The 21,456-nt window shown below is 32.6% G+C and overlaps 1 protein-coding gene across 5 annotated transcripts in view; it reads right to left on the bottom strand.

Moving 5' to 3' along the window:
• The window catches only part of NEDD4 (NEDD4 E3 ubiquitin protein ligase), a 113,087-nt gene that overhangs the window by 76,261 nt on the left and 15,370 nt on the right, over positions 1–21,456 (bottom strand). For 4 of the 5 annotated variants that reach the window (XM_051980704.1, XM_051980702.1, XM_051980703.1 and 1 more), the window contains exon 1: positions 4,971–6,491. In XM_051980704.1, the coding sequence (XP_051836664.1) occupies positions 4,971–6,491 (1,521 nt within the window). Of the gene's footprint in view, positions 1–4,970; positions 6,492–12,480; positions 12,535–21,456 lie in introns of those variants that run through there. The other variant, XM_051980705.1, reaches the window with a different exon arrangement.

The following is a 21,456-nucleotide window of genomic DNA, read 5'->3' on the forward strand; positions in this document are numbered from 1 at the left end:
AGTCAAATGCTCTTTTTACATGATTATTGCTTCAAGTTTACCTTGTTTTCCTATTAAACTATAAGTTTCTAGGGGGCAAGAACCATGTAACTACTTTTTCACTATTCCCAAGAATATTAGCCATGGCACTAGGCACACAATATATGCCCAATAAATAACTACTGGTATAGCAATTTTAGCAATTTTCTTTGTGCAAGAAAACCTAGATTTCTCATATATGCATTTTTTACTGTTTATCACTTCTCACTTTACAGATTTTCCTACTTTGCCTTAAAAGAACTATATGTATTTCATTCTTCCTTATATTAATTCACCAATTTTTGACAGGTCTTGGAAAATAATCAGTTAGAATCCAATAAGCAGTTTGCTTACTAATAAGGGAGAAGGGTCATAAAGATTGTCAGAAACTAGACAACCCATTTATGTAAAGAAAAACTAAGATAACACTAAAGTCAGCTGTGTTTAGTACAAACAGTTAAAGACAAAGTAAAACAAAAGGAGTATGGAAGAGCCAGTGTGGCAGAAAAAGTATTGTTTTTGAATTCAAGTTTTTATACTAATCAGTTGTATGACCTTAGAGGCTCACAACTATACCTTAAACCTTAAAATAATATAAACATGTAAATCATTAGTTCTTTCTCCTACTTTATATGGAGGTTTAATGCAAAACCCATTGACAGTTTTATATTATTAATACTTTCCTATAGAGAAATATGAATGATTTTGAAACAAATTATAACCCAAAGAGGCCATTCTCTAGGAAGCTGAGTAGGAGATGGAAGTCCAGGCTGAAGAGTTCCCATAGTTTCCATCTGTTCGTTCACTTTTCTTAAATCAGTGAGCATCCTCCATTTTCCTGATTTCTTTTTTACAACGAACACTGGTGAATTCCAAGGACTTAGAGAAGGTTGTAAATGCCCTTGTTCAAGCTGCTCCTGTATTATATCTAATAAGGCCTGAATTTTATCGCTACTTAAGGGCCACTGTTCTATCCACACTGGTGTATCAGTTTTCCATTGGATAGGAATAGGTGAAAGTGTTGGCAGGCCTTCAACAGCAGCCCTGCTTAAAAAACCGAAGTACTCATTTTTAACCCCAATTGTTGTAAAACGTCTCTTCCCCACAGATTGATGGGGATTTTTTCAACTATAAAAGGAGTAAAAACTCCTGTTTTGCCTTCAAAAGTCCATCTCATAGGGGCAGCACTAACTTCAGCTGCTATTGATCCTCCTACTCCAGACATATAGGTATCTGCTTTAATCTTTGGCCAGTGACTGGGCCAACTGGCACCTCTAATAACTGTACGATCCGCACCTGTGTCTACCAATCCTTCCAATGGTAGGCCATTTATATAGATAGTGAGCATAGGTCGGTCAGCCGTTACTGCTGCTGTCCAGTATATTTCTGGTTTTTGTGGTCTGGAGTCAGAACCTGGGTGACTATCACGAGTCTGCTTATTAGGATTCTGTATGAGTAACCCTGATGCTACTACGTCTCCTGGGTGATAAGTCACACATTGACTACCTGTATTAGTGACTGGGATATTATCTACACATTCCCCAGTTTCCCACATCAGTGTGTGGATGGACACTGTTTTGTACATACAAGAAGGTGAAATGGTCAAGCCTACTGTGCCTGGAGGTAAGGGATCCATAGGCTGGAGAGGAACAGATTTCACCTCTCCAGGGGGTATCTCAGTTGTCCCAGCTGCATACAGCTCTATTCTCCCCAATTGTAATTCCCTTCTGCCATCAGGTTGCTTCCTGGCTGGTTGACTGTGTAATCCCCTTCTCCCATCATATGGCTTTCTGGTTGATTGGTCATGTCTGGGTACTGGACTGCTAGCCAAGTGGAAAATATTCTGCCTTGCCTCGGAGAGAGGGCTTCTGGCGTAACTCTACTGAAATCTGACCGAGAGCTTCTGTCTGTTTCTTTTATCCAAGAGGGAGGAATTGTGGGATACGAGAGAGAGGGATTATGGGTTATCTCCCATAGTGCTCTCTGGCCCAACGAGCTTCAAGGGAGGTGTGAACTCATTGAACTTAGTTCTACTTAGTACCTTGTTTCAGGTTCTGCCCAAAACATCTTCTTGTAAGATTAGATCAACTCTAATTAGTTAGCAGTTAGTAAGGACATGTGTAAATTTTCAGATTGATTCTTGTTATTTGTTACATTACTACTAGCCTGTGTTATATTACTATGTGCTCATGTAAATTATGTATAATGCCTCCCATATTGATGGATTTATGTATACCATGTATATCTGTTACAAAGTTCTGGCCCATATTGATGGATTTATGTGTACCCCCTCAGAAACCCCCTATGTTTTAAAACAAAAGAAAGGGGGAGATGTTGGAATCCTTACTAACTGCTAAGTAATTAGAGTTGATCTAATCTTACAAGAAGTTGTTTTGGCCAGAACCTGAAACAAGGTACTAAGTAGAACTAATCAAGACAAGGCTTGTGTTCCCACCTTTACTCATTGGACTCCACAAGTATGCTAGCTTCACAAAGTACACTTTCTAACTTCAAGAGAGTTCACACCTCCCTTAAAGTCATTGGGCCAGAGAGCACTATGGGAGAAAACCCATAATCCCATTCTCTCAGAAGAGGCAGATAAAAAGCCAGCGATGAAGGATCTATGGCAGAATACATATTTTCCTCTTGGCTGGCTGATCGCGCTAGACTCGAGAGAAACGACTCTGCTGCAGAGAACACTTTTGGGATTTCAGTGGAGCTACGCCAGAAGCCCTCTCTCCGCGGCAAGTTGGTGCTGGGCTCCCCAGAAGGAGATAAGAGAGATCTTCCATCTCTGTTGGAGGCAGAAGAAGGCAGAGGCAGAGGCTGAAGGACAGAACCTTTGGATTTGGAGACATCTGAAGGGCTCTAAGCCTCTAAACCGGCTGTCCTCTGAGAACAAACTCCAACATTTTGAACTCTTAACTTTAGAAGTAGCTGTTGTCCCTTAATAATCTTAAGAAAGGAATGAAAAAGGAAAGGGAGAAGGGAAAGGAAAATCTGGGAAATTTATATTTTTCATAAAAAGGAGTAGGTAATGGGAGGAGTGGTTCATTCCCATCGGAACTGGTCAAAATAAGAACAATACACATACACACACACACAGTTGAGTATAGGATTTTATTTAACAGGGAAAGGGGAGAAGGAGAGAAAAGGAAGTTGAGGAAGGACATATTAAGAGAAGGACATATTAAGAGAAGGACAAGTCCCTGGCAAAACAAATTCTAAGGATAAACAAAACTATAATTCTTTGAGGTGGTAGATATTCATCAATTGAGGAATGAATGAACAAATTTATGAACCATAAATATGATAGAGTACTATTAGGTTGATCTCTTATCAATGTAATGACAAACCATGATTTCAGAGGACAAATGAAACATGCTATCCACTTCCTGAAAGAGAGGTGAAGTGGATGTAGAATAAATGAAAATTTTTTCAGCACATGTCCAATATGGAAATGTGTTTTGATTTACTATACATTTGTAATAGGCTTTATTTTTCTGGTGCTCTCAATTGGAATGATATAAGGAGAGAAGACAGATTTTCACTCTTTAAATAAAAAGATGAGTTAATGTCCTCTTTTTGGTAGAAAGGTAGTGAATTAGGTATATGAATACAGCACTTACAGTCAGACATGATCATTGGGCTGATTGGTTTTGCTTAACTATTTTTCTTTGTTATAATTAAAGGCTCATTTTGAGAGGAGATATTTATCTGAAAATGACTAACATAAAAATATTAATAAAAACAAAATAACAGATATTTAAAAATAGAATACAGGCCTCCTAACTCCTAGTCAAATGCTCTTTTTACATGATTATTGCTTCAAGTTACCTTGTTTTCCTATTAAACTATAAGTTTCTAGGGGGCAAGAACCATGTAACTACTTTTTCACTATTCCCAAGAATATTAGCCATGGCACTAGGCAGAAAAAAAAATTTTTGAAAAATTTATACTTTTTATCCTCTGGAATTGTTTCTTACATATTTTTAAAAAAAGATATATATGATTTTCCAGGGTTTCAAAATCTAAGTGCATAGTATTTTTAATTTAGTTTAATTTCCCTAATCTTAAAATATTTACACTAAGTAATACAGAAAAGTCAAATAAATGTTAACTACTTTTGCTGTTAGGACAGGACAATACACTAAAAGAAATTTACTAATTACTTAAGTAGGACATCATGCAAAATGTCTGCTACTCAAAATCAGATCCAAAAAATTATGATTTAAAAAGCAATATTGAAAGACTGAATTACGGTATAAAATAAAAGTGAGTTTTAACTAGTGGCTAATGAAAAGGGTGGAAACTTAAAATTCCTGTGGTTACAACTTTGTGCAAATGTAAATGCCATTTTATTATTTCTGTTATAAATATGCAGTACAGTACTTAATCTATCATCTCTATCATCTAATAAAAGCATATTTGGTAAAAAAAACCAGTAGATCTTATCTTGAAATATTTGAACCACTATTTTTATGCATCTAGATAATTTTGTATTGCATAATTGAAGCAAAAAATCATCAAGCTAGTATTTCAGTTTTGTAAGGCAAAGCTGAACATGAAACCACAGGAATTACTATGCCACTAGTCAAAGAAAAAAAAGTCACTGAAATAAAATTAAACTTAACAATTATGATTTAAAGCTTCTTTCATTTAAGCCATAAAAACTTTGTATTGCTTAAAATGGCAAGAAGTTTTCAAAACGTACATCTTTCTTTTCAAATAACATAAAATAGCATATAAAATTACTTAAAATTGCTCAGAATATATATTTCTGAATATAAACTTCTTGATCATGGAAAATTTGCTAAGCATAAAGACTATGAAAATTTTAATGAAATTTTAACATTGCTTTATTATGGTTTAGATACAAGATACAAGAAATTCCCACATAAATATTCATGCAAATGTCAAAAAATTTATTACAGGTACCAAAGGAAACTTACCTTATAACAGTGTTTCAAAGTATTAGACAATTCTTTTTTGAAATAGTTCTTGCCTTCTTTTGGAAAATTACTCACTTTGCCTTCATTTCCAGATGTGAACTGAATGTGTAATTGAGATGGCCCTGCCATGGAACAACTATGCTTAAAGCTGGATAAACAAGAAAGATTTGGATAAGTTCCTTCCAATGAAATACTTCTTTGTAAAGTGTGATAGGGTTTGCTTGTCTTTAAGTTTAATCTTTCCAATTCTCTTTCAATAGTGATTGGACAGTCCACATTTGGGGGAGATGGCAGACATGCAGATGTGCTATGGATCAGCTCAATATGCTCTGAACTAGAATTAAGTTTAAACTCCACGGCTGACATTTCTGGTTTACAAAGACCATTTGTTGTTTCACTTTTTGATAAAGATGCTCTTTGCTGGCTGAAATGTAGTGAAACACAAGAACAGCTGTCAGATGATTTTTCACAAACCAACTTATTAGAATTCTTATTTGAAGTAAAAATGTTTTCTTTAAATGAACCATTCACATGAAGTGGCTTAATGTGTCTAATTTTCCCTGGAGCATGTATAGATTTAGATAGCCGGAGTCCATTGATTGCTGTAGAAAGGAATTCTTTAGAAGTTGCACCATCTTCAGTTTCGGCAAGTTCACAGGAAGAAATAATGAACTGGTGTGAAGTTTGATAGGATCCTTTTCTTGGTAAAGTACCTGAGTTCACTGGAGAAGCTGAAGGGCTCTTAGGGAAAATTAGCAAAGATGAACAACATTTTAGTGGAAATTTAGATTTCTTTCTCTCTAGAAATTTCGTCATCTCCAATCCTTGCTCCAAGTCATCCTGGTCAAAAGGAATTGTACTTCTATTTTTTGAAATAACTTCAGATGGGACAGTATTAATATTTGTCAAACTCTTCTTGGTTGTGCCTTTATAGGATAAAGTCCCATGGAAAAAAGCATCACTTGGAGGACATGTACTACTATCGTTAACGATGCAGTTATGTGAACTATCAACACTTGTACTCATACATGATCCATAATCACTACAATTGCTGCTAAAAGATTCATTATCCCTGGTTAAAATACTACATGGGCTGTCAGCGATGGAAGAGATTCTTAATTGGCTGCCATCATGTATAGTACTCAATTTATCATCTTCTGTGGCTCCACTATAAATTCCTCCTGTTAAGACACGAGTAGATACTTTATCTTCACCAGTAGTTATAACATTGTTAGACTTTAGACATCTACTATACCTTGTAGGCTGTAGTGAAATCTGTAGAAAGGTGCTCTTTTTGCTAATATTTTGAGATGAAGGCTCAGTTGTTCCTTCCTGAGACTTAGTATTTTCCTGTGTTTGAGGGGCTAAACTGGCAGTCAGCTTCATGTGAATAATGTTAGATGTTGAAATTTTTCTCGATCTTTTGAAGGACATGTGAATATTATTATCCAATTCATCTCCAGAGGTTTCCGAAAGTGAGCAAATATTGCTTCTTCTGGATGCAAAATGCAATTGTGCCATTTGTTCTCATTTTTAAACATGTTAGCAAATGAAAGTCATAACAAATCTCTGTCTGAAGACAAGCTAGCAGCAGCTGTACCACATTTGAAGACAAAAGTCATGTGTAGTCTATTTAAAAGAACTTTTAAATTGTAGCTTTTATCTAAAATAAAATAGTAGATAATAGTTATCCTATAAAGAAGCAAACAACTCATTCCAGAGCCTAGGATTTCAAAGTCTTGCTAGTAGTCAAAATGTCTTCACTTACAGAGCACTTTAATTCCAGCGACCTTTAAGCTGAGCTCAGCTGCAGCCCTCTGCCTCAAACACAGCCAACCTTGTTTCAATTATACCTTCTCCCATTTGCATGAATGAATAACACAAGAACAACAATCCACTAGCATTTCAAGTTTAAACAGTATTTTTCTCTCTGGCTACACTAGGTGAACTATTTAACTATTTGAATCAACGTGCAAAAATTTTCTCCAGAGGAGTTTAACCACTAATATTTTTACCCGAAGGTATAAAATTACAGGAAGTTGGTAGGAATGAAGTCCCATGTAACTGAGTATCAAATCAAAGACTGACTTTCCAAATAGTAACTATACTAGGAATACAGTTAAGTTGATTGATGCAGAGAAATATTTACCAATTATACTTTTTAAAATCCCCAAATATAAAGTTTTAATAAATCAGGAATGCCAAAATACTGAGGGGAAAATAAATGTCACAGATTCAAAGGGAAATTTAAGGTAAACTAATCAAATAAATTTTATTCATCATAAAAATTAAGGTCATTCTGATAAGGATATTTTCTCCTGCAATTGGAATGCCATTTTAGCCAAGTGGCACAGTTTTAAAATAATGCTTTTCATATTCTGAATATCAAAACTGCCAAGAAAACATCCCGTGAAAAATTCGTATTTGACCCTCCCTCCCCAAGAAACATTTATCATATCACATCACATCACATCACAGTTTCAATTATTTCTCCAATCCACCCAGTTAAGTGTGTTGTGCTAAGTTCAGAAGTCGAAAAAAGGACTTAATACTTCAAATAAACATATCTGAATGCCAAGTGTCCAGATAGCCTATAAAGAACTCTTTGCTGGCCCCTAGTGGCATATGAAATTTAGCTGGTTTTGCTATTCAACATACATAAACAAACATTATGCAGCATGTTTATTTTAATGAACAAAGTATATATTTATTTACATCAGAGTACTCATACTAAATACAGTAATGTGAAATTAATTGCTGTAATAATTAACTTATAAAGCTTAAGAGCGAAGCACATTAGACAATTTATCTTTTCAGAAGTTGTACTATTTTTTCAGTTATATATTTATTCTTTATTGTACTATGATCCTATCAGTAATAAAAGTCTAAAATTTTATTCTTCCTAAAGAGCCATGGATCAGGTCTGGTATTTTACTCAAATAAAAAAATTCAATAAAAAATAACAGATTAAAATCAGTACCCTATACTTACAGTCAGAACTCCAATAAATAAAAATTTACTAATTCATTTAAAATAAACAAAAAAACCAGTTCAGTTTTTAAAATTACAAATTAAGAAACTCATATATTTTTCTAATTAGTGTATTCTAAGCAAATACATAAAAATTCAACATATTTTTTTCCCAAAAACTACATAAAACATTCTTTAGTTTTTAAAAAGCATTTTTAATCAAATGAATCATGGAAAACAAAAGACTATATATATTTTTCTACTATAAAAATGTAGTAACATGTAGAATGGGAAAAGGTTAAGAATAATAAAGATAATTATTACTTTATGATTTTGTTTTAGATAAGCAAATAAATTTAGTATCACAAGCTGGTCTTATTAAATGTGATTTTTTTTTTTTTTTACTGTTTTCTAAGGTCTTGAGATCTGAACTAAGGGATTTCTTATTTGGATACTTTGAATGTAAATTGACAAAGTAATCAAACACCATCATAAATAAAGCTACTTAGTGCTTAACTAAAGTCAACATCAGAAATTAATAACTATATCTTTTATGTTATTTTGCTTTCTACATTAATATTCATATCATCATTTGTCATAGCAAACTGAAGAAATACTTTGTAAATATGGATTTTGTAAGGAAGTATAAGATTAATATTAGCAAGGATTTGTGATTAATCAAAACCAAAACATATTGATACACCTAGAAAAATGTCAAATCAATGCCAAAATTCTGAATCAAGTTCATTTTCTCAAAATTAAAGAAGCCAGGAATAATTATCTTGGATCTCAACTATATAATTTTATCAATAGGTGCTAAAATTTTGATTTTGTTAAAAGTTTCAGTGTATTATTATATAACTATGGGCTACACACTCTCTTTGGGAACAACTTTTGTCTACTATCTAGACTCAGTCATGTGATTTCCTCTCCTAGTGATCACCTTATGTTGTAGTGATTATCACATCCTGCACATTTTTTTTTATATTTGATTTATTTATTTACTACTTTCCCCAGTTACATTCAAAAATTTTTTTTACATTTTTAAAAAAATTCTGAGTTCTAGGTTCTTTTCCCTTATCTCCCAACCACAATGAAGAAACCACATGTGAAATTATGCAAAACATTTCCATCAAAAGTCAAGTTGTGAGAGAAAACATAGATCTCCCACCCTAATGAAAATAAAAACCCTCAAGAAATTAGAGAGAGATAGAGACAGACAGAGAAGATAGAGACAGAGAGAGAGAGACACACACACAGAGACAGAGAGGGTGGGTGAGGGAGGGAGAGAGGGAAAGGAGAGAGGGAGAAGAAGAGAGAGAGAGGCAGAGGGAGTAAGGGAGGGGGAGAATGCTCAATCTGTGTTAAAACAAAATCAGTTTCTTCTGATATGGATATGGATAGAATTTTTCATCATAAGTCCTTCAAAGTAGTAATGGATTAGCATTTTTCTTAAGAAAGGCAATCTGAGAAACACTTGCTACAGCTATATCTGAGGCTCCAAAGATTCTGCACAGCAGCATGTGATATACTAATCTCTCACAAAGAAATGGCAACTTTTTATGGGTATTATTAGTTGTTTTTTGTGTTAAATATGATCAAAATTATTAAAATAAAGTTTTGGGTGGGGCCTATAGTTATTTGCAGTTTTTCACAATTGCAGGCGTGGTATGCCTCTAACTCCACAAATTTTTAAGGGATGACTGTCTTAAGAAAATAAAAAATGGAGAAAAATTAAAGTATTCTCCAATAAGATCTAGGTTAAAGTAAGGATGTTCAATATTACCACTACTATTTAACACAGTTCTAGAAATATTAACTACAAAAATAAAACAAAAGGAATCAATAGAATAGTCAACCCCCCAAAAATTATCATTTTTATAGATATGATGGCATAATTAAAAGAACTCTATAGTAAACCAAAAACTCAATGACATAATCAATAAGTTCAATAATGATACAGGATAAAACATATATCCTGTATTTCTATTTATCCTATTATGTTATATATGTTATGTATATATAATATGTATTATTATATAACATCTATTAATCTAGCATTTCTATTTATTACCAATAAACTCCAGCAAAAAACAGTTAGAGAGACAAATTCTACTTAAAATAACATAAGAGGGGGCATCTAGGTGGTGCAGTGGATACAGCACCAGCCCTGAAGTCAGGAGAACATGAGTTCAGATCTGTTCTCAGACACTTAACATTTCCTAGCTGTGAGATCCTGCGCAAGTCACTTAACCCCAATTGCCTCAGCAATACAAATAAATAAATAAATAAAATAAAATAACCAGAGAAGCTATATTGTATTTGAGAGCATATTTACCAAGAAACATCCAGGAACTATAGTAATTCAACTATAACATATTTTTTGAGAAATAAATACAGATCTAAATAATGAAGGAACATTAATTGCTCACGGGTAGGTCAAATCAGCCTAATACAATATTACCAAAATTAACTGACTTCTTTTTGTAGTACTAATCAAACAACCAAGGATAAACTTTGTAGGGTTGGGAAAAATGATAAATAAAATTCATATGGAGGAATAAAAGGTAAAGAAATCAGTGGAGGCAGATACGGATATAACATATTTGAACGACAGAGAGTAATACAGATTGGTTATAATAGAATGCATGGAATAAATGAGTATTCATGAAAAAGTGACTCCATTGTTTTAAGGACTCTGAACATAATGTAAAGGAATTAGAATTTTATGCAGAGTACTATAGGGAATCATTAAGATTTTGAAGCAGAGAAATAACATAAAGCAGATCCATGTAAAGAAAATTAGTCTGGCAGAAAAGTGAAAGCTGAATTGGAAAGAGAAAGGCAGCAGAAAGGGAAGATCTATTATTAAGTTATTACAACATTCTAAGTAAATAGCAATATTATTGCTAACATAAGATATTTCTCATCTATGTTAGGATGGTAGCAACAGGAAATAAGAGGAGGAGACAAATGCAAGAGATAGTCTGAAGATGGCATAAAAAGAACTTATTAATCTATTCAAAATATGAAAGGTAAGTGAGAACAAAGAGTCAAAATTAAGACCAATATTCATAAATGGGAGAATGGGTGACTGATGGTGTCATCAGGAAAATAAAAAGTCAGAAAGAGGATTAGGTATGGGAAGAGAGTAAATTCAATTTTGGTATTTTTAAGTAAATGTTATGGATCAGAACTCTGAAACAAGGATTCTTACAAGGTGTTAAGTCAGTGGAATTAATGAGACAATGATTATCTAGTTTAGCATGATGATTCTAGTTCTCTAATTCAGTACGTGTACTTAGTACTTAATCTAGTTCTAAAAGATTCCCACCTATGATAATGTAATTGTAAGAGAGCATATAACTGGGAGCCTCAGCCATAGCCAGAGCCAGAGAAGACAAGAGGACTGGAAGTGGGAGCTCAAGCTCTGAGAACCAAGGAGAGAGAGGATATTAGAGGGATGAACATAAACCTTCAAACCTAACCATTTCTACAGTTACAAGGACTTCATGGTCTAGAATTGATTAGATCCAGTTAGAGTTTTGCTCCAAAATAAACATTTGGAAGTTCCCATTTCTTGAAGAGGAAAACTACCTTCTATGCCATGCCTGCTCTTTTTTAAAAAATTTTAATCCTGACAAACATGAACAGTACCATAAAAAACAGAAAAAGAGGATGGTATAAGAGAAACTGACCCTTTATTATGAAGTTGTTTTAAAGTATATATTAAATGTTTGTCCATGTTTCCTACACACACACACACACACACACACACACACACACACATAACCAAGGATAGTCTGAAATGAGCTTAAAAATTAAATACTCTGGACAACTAAAGATTTTAATATAGCACTTAACAGAGCATTCATTTCACTATATTAAAATCATATCTTGGTCCAATTTTTCACTAATCTTTCAAAGACAGCTACCAAATCTTTATTTGAATAATGAATAAATAATTATATAAATTTGTTTATTTATCACTAGCAATGGTGTTGTAAACTGGCTGCTCTTTGCCAGAAGAAATAAGAAAATAAAGAAAGGAAAAGTGAAGGACTGTGATTGCCCATTAAACTAAACCCTTTCAGAGAAAGTAGAGAAGTACTTGCCTTGACCCTTGGGCTCCTGAAAGTATATTAAATCAATGATGGGAAACAATGAAAAACACTACAGAAACAAAAAAGAAAGGGACTTCAAAGATTATCTGGTCTAAACTGTTTATTTTTCAAAGGAAGAAAATGAGATTCAAAGCTCTTTCTCCAACTTGTATTCCTAGCCTTTTTATAATGTGAATACTCCTGGGAAAATTGTAATAAAACCTTATTAGATTTTTAATGAAAGGAATATTATCAGCTGACAATTAGATAAGAGTAAGAATCAAATCCAAGATTTAAGTATGCTTGAAGAAGGAAATGGCTCCATAAAAGGGATGTAGGGAATAAATAGCATAAGAACAATCAACACCTTTTTCTTTCTCACTATCTGTTTTCATTCATGTTTCACACTTCTCTTACTCTGCTAGAAAATAACTTACCAAACGATTTTCATCAAATACTTCAAAAAGAAGCCAGTGCTGATGAGGATGAACCTAAGGAAAAAAAAACAGAAAATTTGTTTTTGTTTAAAAAAAAAATTTGGCTTAAAGATATTTAACAAATCAATGCTTAAAAATATAAAATATTTTATAACAGCATCCTAATTAAGATATTGTTTTCAAAAGCTTACTGAAAATTCAAAACCAGAATGTAGTATTTATATACAAGTATCAATAAAGTACACTATAAGAATCATACAATAAAAGGTAATTATTTTAACTGCCATTTCAAAGTAAAATTCATAATATAGCTTAAGGCTTATATTTTTAAATAAATAACTTATTCATTATAATTATTTACTTTAAATTTCTATTCCTCAATTTTCTTTTATCAGATAAAAAACAGACTTGGAAGTTAAAATAAATGTGAAAATGTCTATTAGCTTCTGTAAGTATAGCTTCATAAGGCTTTCTCTAAGAAGCAACCTTTTCCATAGGTTTCATAAAGCCTCTTTAAAATGTCAAGAATTTTGTTTTAAGAAATATGGTAAACTTTTGTTTCAAATTGCTAGCTCTCATTTTAACTTGATAGCATATACTTTTTAACAGATATAGTCAGTATTTATGATCTTTAAATTTTATATAATCCAAACAAATTAGCTATCCAAAAAAGCCCTAAGTAATAACAAGAAAAAATAATAAAATGAGGTGGGGGAGTTGCTCAGGATAAATTCTTTCAAGAGAATCCTAATCATTTCTCTATGAGAAAAAAAAATTCTAAATGATAATGATATTGTAGAGCAAACATCAGAGAAAACTCCTTCTTATTTAAATATTTATTTCCTAAGGCATAGGATATAAAAGGCTAAGATTTGGTCACTTTACTCTAAAATATAGTCCTTGAGTCAAGTCATTTAAGGATTAGTAAGATTTTTTTAAGGGAAGAGGAGATGAAACTAAAAATCTAAATTAAAATACACAGGTAGAATAAGCATTTGCTGTTCCAGAAAACAGTGGAGTTATGTTCAATTCAATTTCAACAAACATTTATTATGTGCAAGGTACAATTCAAAATTCTAGAACTACAAAGGCAAAAAAAACAACAACAAAAACTTTTAAGAAACTTATAAAACTGGAGTAATATGATAAAGCTGAATTTAAATCATTATTACCCAGAGTCATGAAATTGGAGGATTTTAATTTGATATTTTTCTATTTTTTAAATTGTCTGCCCAATTCATTGATCTTTTTATTTTATTCATGGAAGCATTCAGATACATAAAATTTCCTCTAAGAACTGCTTTGGCTACATCCCATAAGTTTTGGTATGTTGTGTCTCATTACTGATCTCTTGGATGAAATTATTGTTTCTATGGATTTGTTGTTTGACCTCATACTTCAGGATTAGATTATTTAATTTCCAATTAAGTTATGGTCTATTTTTCCATGGCCCTTTATTACATGTAATTTTTATTGCATCATGACCTGAAAAGGTTATATTTACTATTTCTGCCTTTTTGCATTTGATTGTGAGGTTTTTAATTCTCTTATACATGGTTAATTTTTCTCTAGGTGCTTTGTACTTCTAAGAATGTGTGTGTGTGTGTGTGTTTTCTGGAATGATCAGCTGTGAATAACTTTGCTATTCTCAGTAATTCAGTAATTCACAACTAATCCAAATCAGGATTTATGATGAAAAATCCTGTCTATACCCAGAAAAAGAACTGATTGTGTTTGAATACAGATTGAAGCATATTCTCTCTTTTTAAACTTTATTTTTCTTGAGGGATTTTTTTAAAGAGGAGATCTATCTTTTCTTTCAGAATATGACTTTTATGGAAATGTTTTACAAAACTTACTATATGCTTTCTTAATGAGGGCTGGGGGTGTGGATAAGGAAGAGACTTTAGAACTCAAAAGTTTTAAAAACAAATGTAAAAAATCATTTTAAATGCAACTGGGGGAAAATAAAAATATTAAATCTTTTGATTAGATATATTTTTGCTTTTGCTTGGCCTGAGATCAGGATCACTATCCCTGCCTTTTTTTTTAACTTCAGCTGAAGTATAATATATTCTGCTCCAGCTTTTAATTTTATTTTATATCTCTCTGCTTCATAGAACATATTGTAGGATTCTGGTTTTTAATTCACTTTGCTAACCACTTCCATTTGATGGGAGAGTTCCTCCCATTCACATTCACAGCTAAGATCACTAACTCTATTTTCCCCAGATTATACTTTTCTCTCCTCTTTCACCCTTTCCATTCTTACCAGTGTTTTGCTTCAGACTACCATCTCCCTCACTCTGCCCTCCCTGGGGTTTTCAGTGCCCCCTTATTCCTTTACCCTTCTATTTCTGTCCTCCCTTCTATTAGCATTTTCCTTTTCTTACTCTTTTGCCCTCCTATTTCTCTATAAGGTGAGACAAATTTTCATACCAAACTAAGTATGCATGATATTCCCTTTTTGAGCCAGAGATTAAGGTTCAAACAATGCCCATGCCCTTCCTTTCTTTCCCTCAAAAGGCCTCTTCATGTGATGTAATTTGCACCAATTTATTTTCTCTTTCCTCTTCTTCCAGGACAATCCCTTTTCCACTACTAATTTTTTTATATTATTACATTAAAGTCAATTTGTACCATACAATTCGCAAGAATTACAAGTATCTTACCATGTAGAGATGTAAATATTTTTACCTTTAAAACAATTTTTAACCTTCAATTACCAAATGAACATCGAAAACTGGCTGTTTTGAAGACATCTTAAATTCAACATGTCCAAAATTACCCTCTGTTCTTTCAAACATCTCTATTCATGTCAAGGACATGACCATCCTTCCAGTTATCCAGGCTTGAAACCTAGGTGTCATCTGACTTCTCCCTTTCTCTAGTCCCTTATAATCAATTTACTACCAAGTGTCCCCTTCTAGCTTCTGAAATTGTCACCATCCTGGAACAAGCCCTTATCAGTTTACATCTAGACTACTGCAATAGTCTATTCATTGTTATTCTTGCTTCAAGTCTACCCCCATTCCATTACTTTACTTCCCATCCTTCACTTGGTTGTCAAATGCCAACCCCCTCTTTCCCCACCATTTCTTTCTTGGCTCCCTATCATCTTTATAATTTAATATAAAATACTCTTTTTAGTTTTTAATATACAACTTGTTACCTTAACAGTTTTCTTATGTTTTATTCCCTTCAACATAGTTTGTGATCCATTAACATTGGTTTCTTTGGAGTTTTTCAAACAAGACACGCCATCCCTAGATTTTTGGCATTTTTAACTGGCTTTTTCTTTTGCCTAAAATATTATTTCTTCTAATATCTGCCTATGGCTTCCTTTCCTTCAAGTACCAACTAAAATCCCATATTCTATAAAAAAGCATTTTTGGAAGCCTATAAAAAAGCATTTTTGGAAGCCTATATTTTATTTTTCAAATTACATGCAAAGATATTTTAACTTTTGCTTTTTTTTTTAATATTTTAAGTTACAAAATCTTCCTTTTTTTCCTTCCCCTCAATCCTCCTTGAGATGGCAAGCAATTAGATATCAATTACATATGAGTAGTCATGCAAAATATATTTCTACTTATTTACCATGTTCAAAAGAAAACACAGACACCCCCTGAACTCTCCCCCACACAAAAAAAAAACCGCAAGAAAAATAAAAGTTTTAAAAAATAATCCTCAATCTCAATCTGCCTTCAGACTTCATCAGTTTTTTCTCTGGAAATGGATAGCATTTTTCATTCTAAGTCTTTTGGAACTGTCTTGGATCTTTGTATTCCTGGGAATACCTAATTAATTTACAATTGATCATTGTACAATATTGCTATGAAAATGTTATCTTGGTTCTGCTTACTTTACTTTGTATCTGTAAGTCTATCCAGATTTTTCTCAAAGTATCTTGCTCATCATTTCTGGTAGCACAATAGTATTCCATCAAAATCATATGCTACAACTTGTCCAGCCATTCTCCAAATGATGGGCATCCCCTCACTTTCTAATTCTTCACCACCACAAAAAGAATTGCTATAACTATTTCTGTAGATATATGTACCTTCCCTTTTCTTAGACTTCTTTGGAATATAGACTTAGCAATGGTACTGCTGGGTCAAAGGGTATGAACAACTTGATAACCCTTTGGACATGATTCTAAATTGCTCTATTATGTTAGTTCACTATTTCACTAACAGGGAATTTGCATCCCAATTTTTTTACATAATTTCCAACATTTGTTATTTTCTGTTTCTGTCATATTAGCCAGTCTTTTGGGTAATGATACCTCAGAGAGCATTTTTATATCAAAATAGTGTGATTTTTTTATTTGAAAACTGTCTGTTCTAAGCCTTTGCTCATTTATCAATCAGGAAATGAGTTGTATTCTTATAAATTTTGCTCTTCTCTATATATTCTTTATCAGAGAAAGTTGCTGTACAATTTCCTCCCCCACCCAAACTTCAGCATTCCTTCTGATCTTGGTAGCATTAGTTTTGTTTATATAAAACCTCTTTAACCTTTTAACTTAATGGACTCAAAAGTGTCCAATCTACATTTCATAATGCTATCTCTTATTTGGTCATTAAATTCTTCCTTTCTTCATAGGCAGAAAGTTACAATCTCCTCTAATTTGCTTGTGATATTCTTTTTTTTTTTTTGACCATTTTAAAACATATTTTATTGATGTATTTTATCATTATAGCACCATTATTTCTGAAAGAGCAAATCCCTATCCCCCTCCAGCTTGAACCATTCCTTGTAACAAAGACAGTTAACAAAAAACATATGGTACAAAAACTATATATAACAATGTATACAATATTCCACCAGAGAATTTCCCTTCTTTTTTTTTTAATTATAGCTTTTTATTTACAAGATATATGCAGGGTAATTTTTCAGCATTGATAGTTGCAAATCTTTTGTTCTAATTTTTCCCCTTCTTCCCCCACTCCCTCCCTGGGATGGCAGGTAGACCAATACATGTTAAATATGTTAAACTACACGTTAAATACAATATATGTATATATGTCCATACAGTTATTTTGCTGCACAAAAAGAATCGGACTTTGAAATAGTGTACAATTAACCTGTGAGGGAAATAAAAAATGCAGGTGGACAAAAACAGAGGGATTGGGAATTCTATGTAGTGGTTCACACTAATTTCCCTGAGTTCTTTCACTGGGTATAGCTGGTTCAATTCATTACTATTCTATTGGAGCTGATTTGTTTCATCTCATTGTTTTCATCTCTCATTGAAGAAAACCACATCCATCAGAATTGATCATCATATAGTGTTGTTGTTGAAGTATATAATGATCTCCTGCTCATTTCACTCAGCATCAGTTCATGTAAGTCTCTCCAGGCCTTTCTGAAATCATCCTGCTGGTCATTTCTTACAGAACAGTAATATACCATAACATTCATATACCATAATTTATTCAGCCATTCTCCAATTGAGGGGCATTCACTCAGTTTCTGGACACTACAAAGAGGCTGTCACAAAGATTTTTGCACATACAGGTCCCTTTCGCTTCATTAAGATCTCTTTGGGATATAAGCCCAGTAATATCACTACTGGATCAAAGGGTATGCACAGTTTGATAACTTTTTGAGCATCGTTCCAAATTGTTCTCCAGAATGGCTGGATGTGTTCACAATTCCACCAACAACATATCACTGTCCCAGTTTTCCCACATCCCCTCCAATATTCCGCATTATCTTTCCCTGTCATTCTAGCCAATGTGACAGATGTGTAGTGGTATCTCAGAGTTGTCTTAATTTGCATTTCTCTGATTAATAATGACTTGGAGCAGCTTGTGATATTCTTTATGTCCAAATTAGATATCTATTTTAATTTTACCTTGGTATATGGTATGAAATTTTGGTCTACACCTAGTTTTCATCAAACTGCTTTCAAGTTTTCCCAGAAATTTTTGTCAAATACCAAATTCTTGTCCACGAATATTTGGATTTATCAAATGCAAAAAAAGTATTTTGGCTATTTGCTACTGTGTATTTTGTCCCTAATTTATCCATTGATCCATAATTTTATTTCTTAGCCAGTATCAAAATGTTTTGATCATTACTGCCATATAAAACAGTTTGAGATCTAATATTACAATGCTACCTTCTTTCACTTTTTTTCCTTTTGATTCCTGTAATATTTTTGACCTTTTGTTCTTTCAGGTTAATTGTTACTATGTTTTCTAGCACTATAAAATAATTCTTTGGTAGTCCGATTGCCATTACTGCCATATTATGCATGACTGCCAGTTAATGCCATTACTAAATAAGTTAAATTATTTTAGGCAGAATTGTCATTTTTGTTACATTGGCTCAGTCTATTTAGATGCAACTTACATTTTTCCAATTGTTAAGATCGAAGTTTATTTGAAAAGTATTTTGTAATTGTATTCCTATAGTTCCTAAATTTGTCTTGACAGGCAGATTCCCAAATATTTTACATTTATATTTATTTTAAATGGAGTTTCTCTATCCCTTGCTGTAGGACTTTGTTGGTAATATATAAAAATGTTGATGATTTTTGCAGGTTTCTTTTATATCCTACAACTTGCTAAAATTGTTAATTTCAACTATATAATGAGGATAATAACAGCACTTACCTCAAAGGATTGTTATGAAGATCAAATGAGATAATATTTATAAAGCTAAACTTAGCACAGTGCAAGGCACATAGGAGATCCTATATAAAAGGTTATTTCCTTTCTTTCTCTTCCTCTTGTTGCTTGCTAGAGTAGATTGTGAGCTCCTTGGGAATATTAACTGTTTTTTGCTCTTTTTTTTGTATCCCCAGAATTTAGTACAATATTGATGCATAGTAGATACTTAATAAAAACTTTCTGATTTAATTTAACAAGAGGAAGGAATGAAGGAGAAAAGTACTTTGAAAGGACAAAAATAATACAAAAAAGAAGGAATCCAGCAATCATCACAACCATTTGGTACTATTTTAAGAAAGAGATAGAGAGAGACAGAAGCACAGGGATAGAGAGAAAAAGATGGGGAGGGAGAGGAGGAAAAGAGAGAAATGAACTCATTTAATCCAGTGTTTGAAGATCTGGAAAAAAAAAAGTACTTAGGAAAAAGTTCCTCATTTGGTAAAACTGCTCAGAAAATTGGGAAATAATCTGGAAGAAATTGGGCAGAAAACAACTTTTTATACCAATTCTACAACTAATTTTAAATGGACACTTGACTCTAATATTAAAAGAGTCTAATATTAAAATTCATAAAAGAATTATGAAAAGTACATAGACCTCTCAAAGCTCTATTATTAAGCAAATAAAGGACAGAAGCAAATATAAAAGACAAAATATACAACTTTGATTATGTGAAATGTAAAAGATTCTGCATTAGAATAATTAGTATAAAAGCATAAGCATTATTAAGATAGCGAGGATAAGGAGAAAAGCAGTCAAATGGGAAAAGACATATCCAACCCATGCCTTTACCAAAATGGGAGGTCCATGAGTATGCTGAATTTGCATATTATCAGATATTTTAAAATGTGTGATCAGTTTGACTGATTTGGGGCAACTTTTTCCCCTTTAAAAAATGTAATCTGTAATATAGGATTGCTCTCTGAAGAAAAAGATATGGTAAGAAATTTTGGTGATGTAAAGAAACATTTAATTAAAAGGAATTTTTTAAAGTATTAAAAGTAAATGGCAAACCACTTCACTATCTTTGCCAAGAAAATCTGTACTGGCATACTATGGTCCATAGAGTCACAAGAAGTTAGACATACCTGAATAATAAAAAATGAATTTTAAGCTGTTATTTTCAATGGATTCAAAAAATGTTTTTTAAACTTCTTTAGTAAAATATCTGTACAAGCCACTAGCACTTTTTTTCACTGATTTTAAATTCCCAAGAAGTCAAGATGATTATAATCACAACTTGTCAATTGTAAATGTTTTACATAGTGTTTTGTGGCAAAGAAATATATACATATACCTACTTATCTTATTTGATCTTGACATCAACCGTTTTGAGGTAGGCCTTATTATTATTTCTATTTTGGAGACAAGGGAAGTGAAGATTAAAGAGGTCTAATGACTTGTTCACAGTCACATCACTAGGGTCAATCAAGATTTTAACTCATGTCTTTCTTATTCCAAACTTGTACCATGTTGCTTCTACACTACAAAATTGAAAGATATATATTACCTTTGAATCATTGTTTAGTTTAGATCTAGTTTTTCCTTTATGCTTTTAGACAAATCTTGAACTTAAGGTGTGTATGTTGTCTGCTTACTCTGCTATGATTAAACCTTGAATTCAAAGAAGCAACAATTGTCTGTTAGCTTCCCATCTCTCTCTGATACCTTCCTGTTCTGATGCCTCTTCATACATATTATTCTCTTCCATTTGGCTTTTTAGCTGCTGAAATGTGCAATTATCTACAATGAAAAATTTTTTTCACAAATGCAGAATAATTTCCCCATAAAGTCCTTGTCCCAATCACTAAAGGCAACCTGGTTCTATATCACTCCTCTAGCTTCTCCCCACCCCCCATAATAACAACAATAATAAAAGCTCACTTAAAAAAAAGTTAGCACCTTTAAGTGTTGCAAAATGTCTTCTTTCACATAATAACTCAATATACTACATTCATAGTGTAAGTGCTATTATTCTCGTTTTCAGAGACCATATGATGCAGAGGGAGAAAAAAGTCATAGGATTAGATATAATAGGATCTGGTCTAGTCCTACTAAATATTTCTCGTGAGAGCCTGAGCAAGTCACTTAAACTTTTCTAGGACTCAGTTTCTTTTCTGAAATGTGAATTTAGACCAGACAATCTCCAAAGTCTCTTCTAGTTCTAGACACTATTAAATTATCAACAAAACAAGCAGAATTAATGATATTTTTAAAAGACAGAGGATAATAGAACATGAGATCACCAATATTAATAAATATTGATTATATCATTTTCTAAAAGAATCCTATC

This window comes from Antechinus flavipes, chromosome 2 (genome assembly GCF_016432865.1).
Source record: "Antechinus flavipes isolate AdamAnt ecotype Samford, QLD, Australia chromosome 2, AdamAnt_v2, whole genome shotgun sequence".
Taxonomy (NCBI): domain Eukaryota; kingdom Metazoa; phylum Chordata; class Mammalia; order Dasyuromorphia; family Dasyuridae; genus Antechinus; species Antechinus flavipes.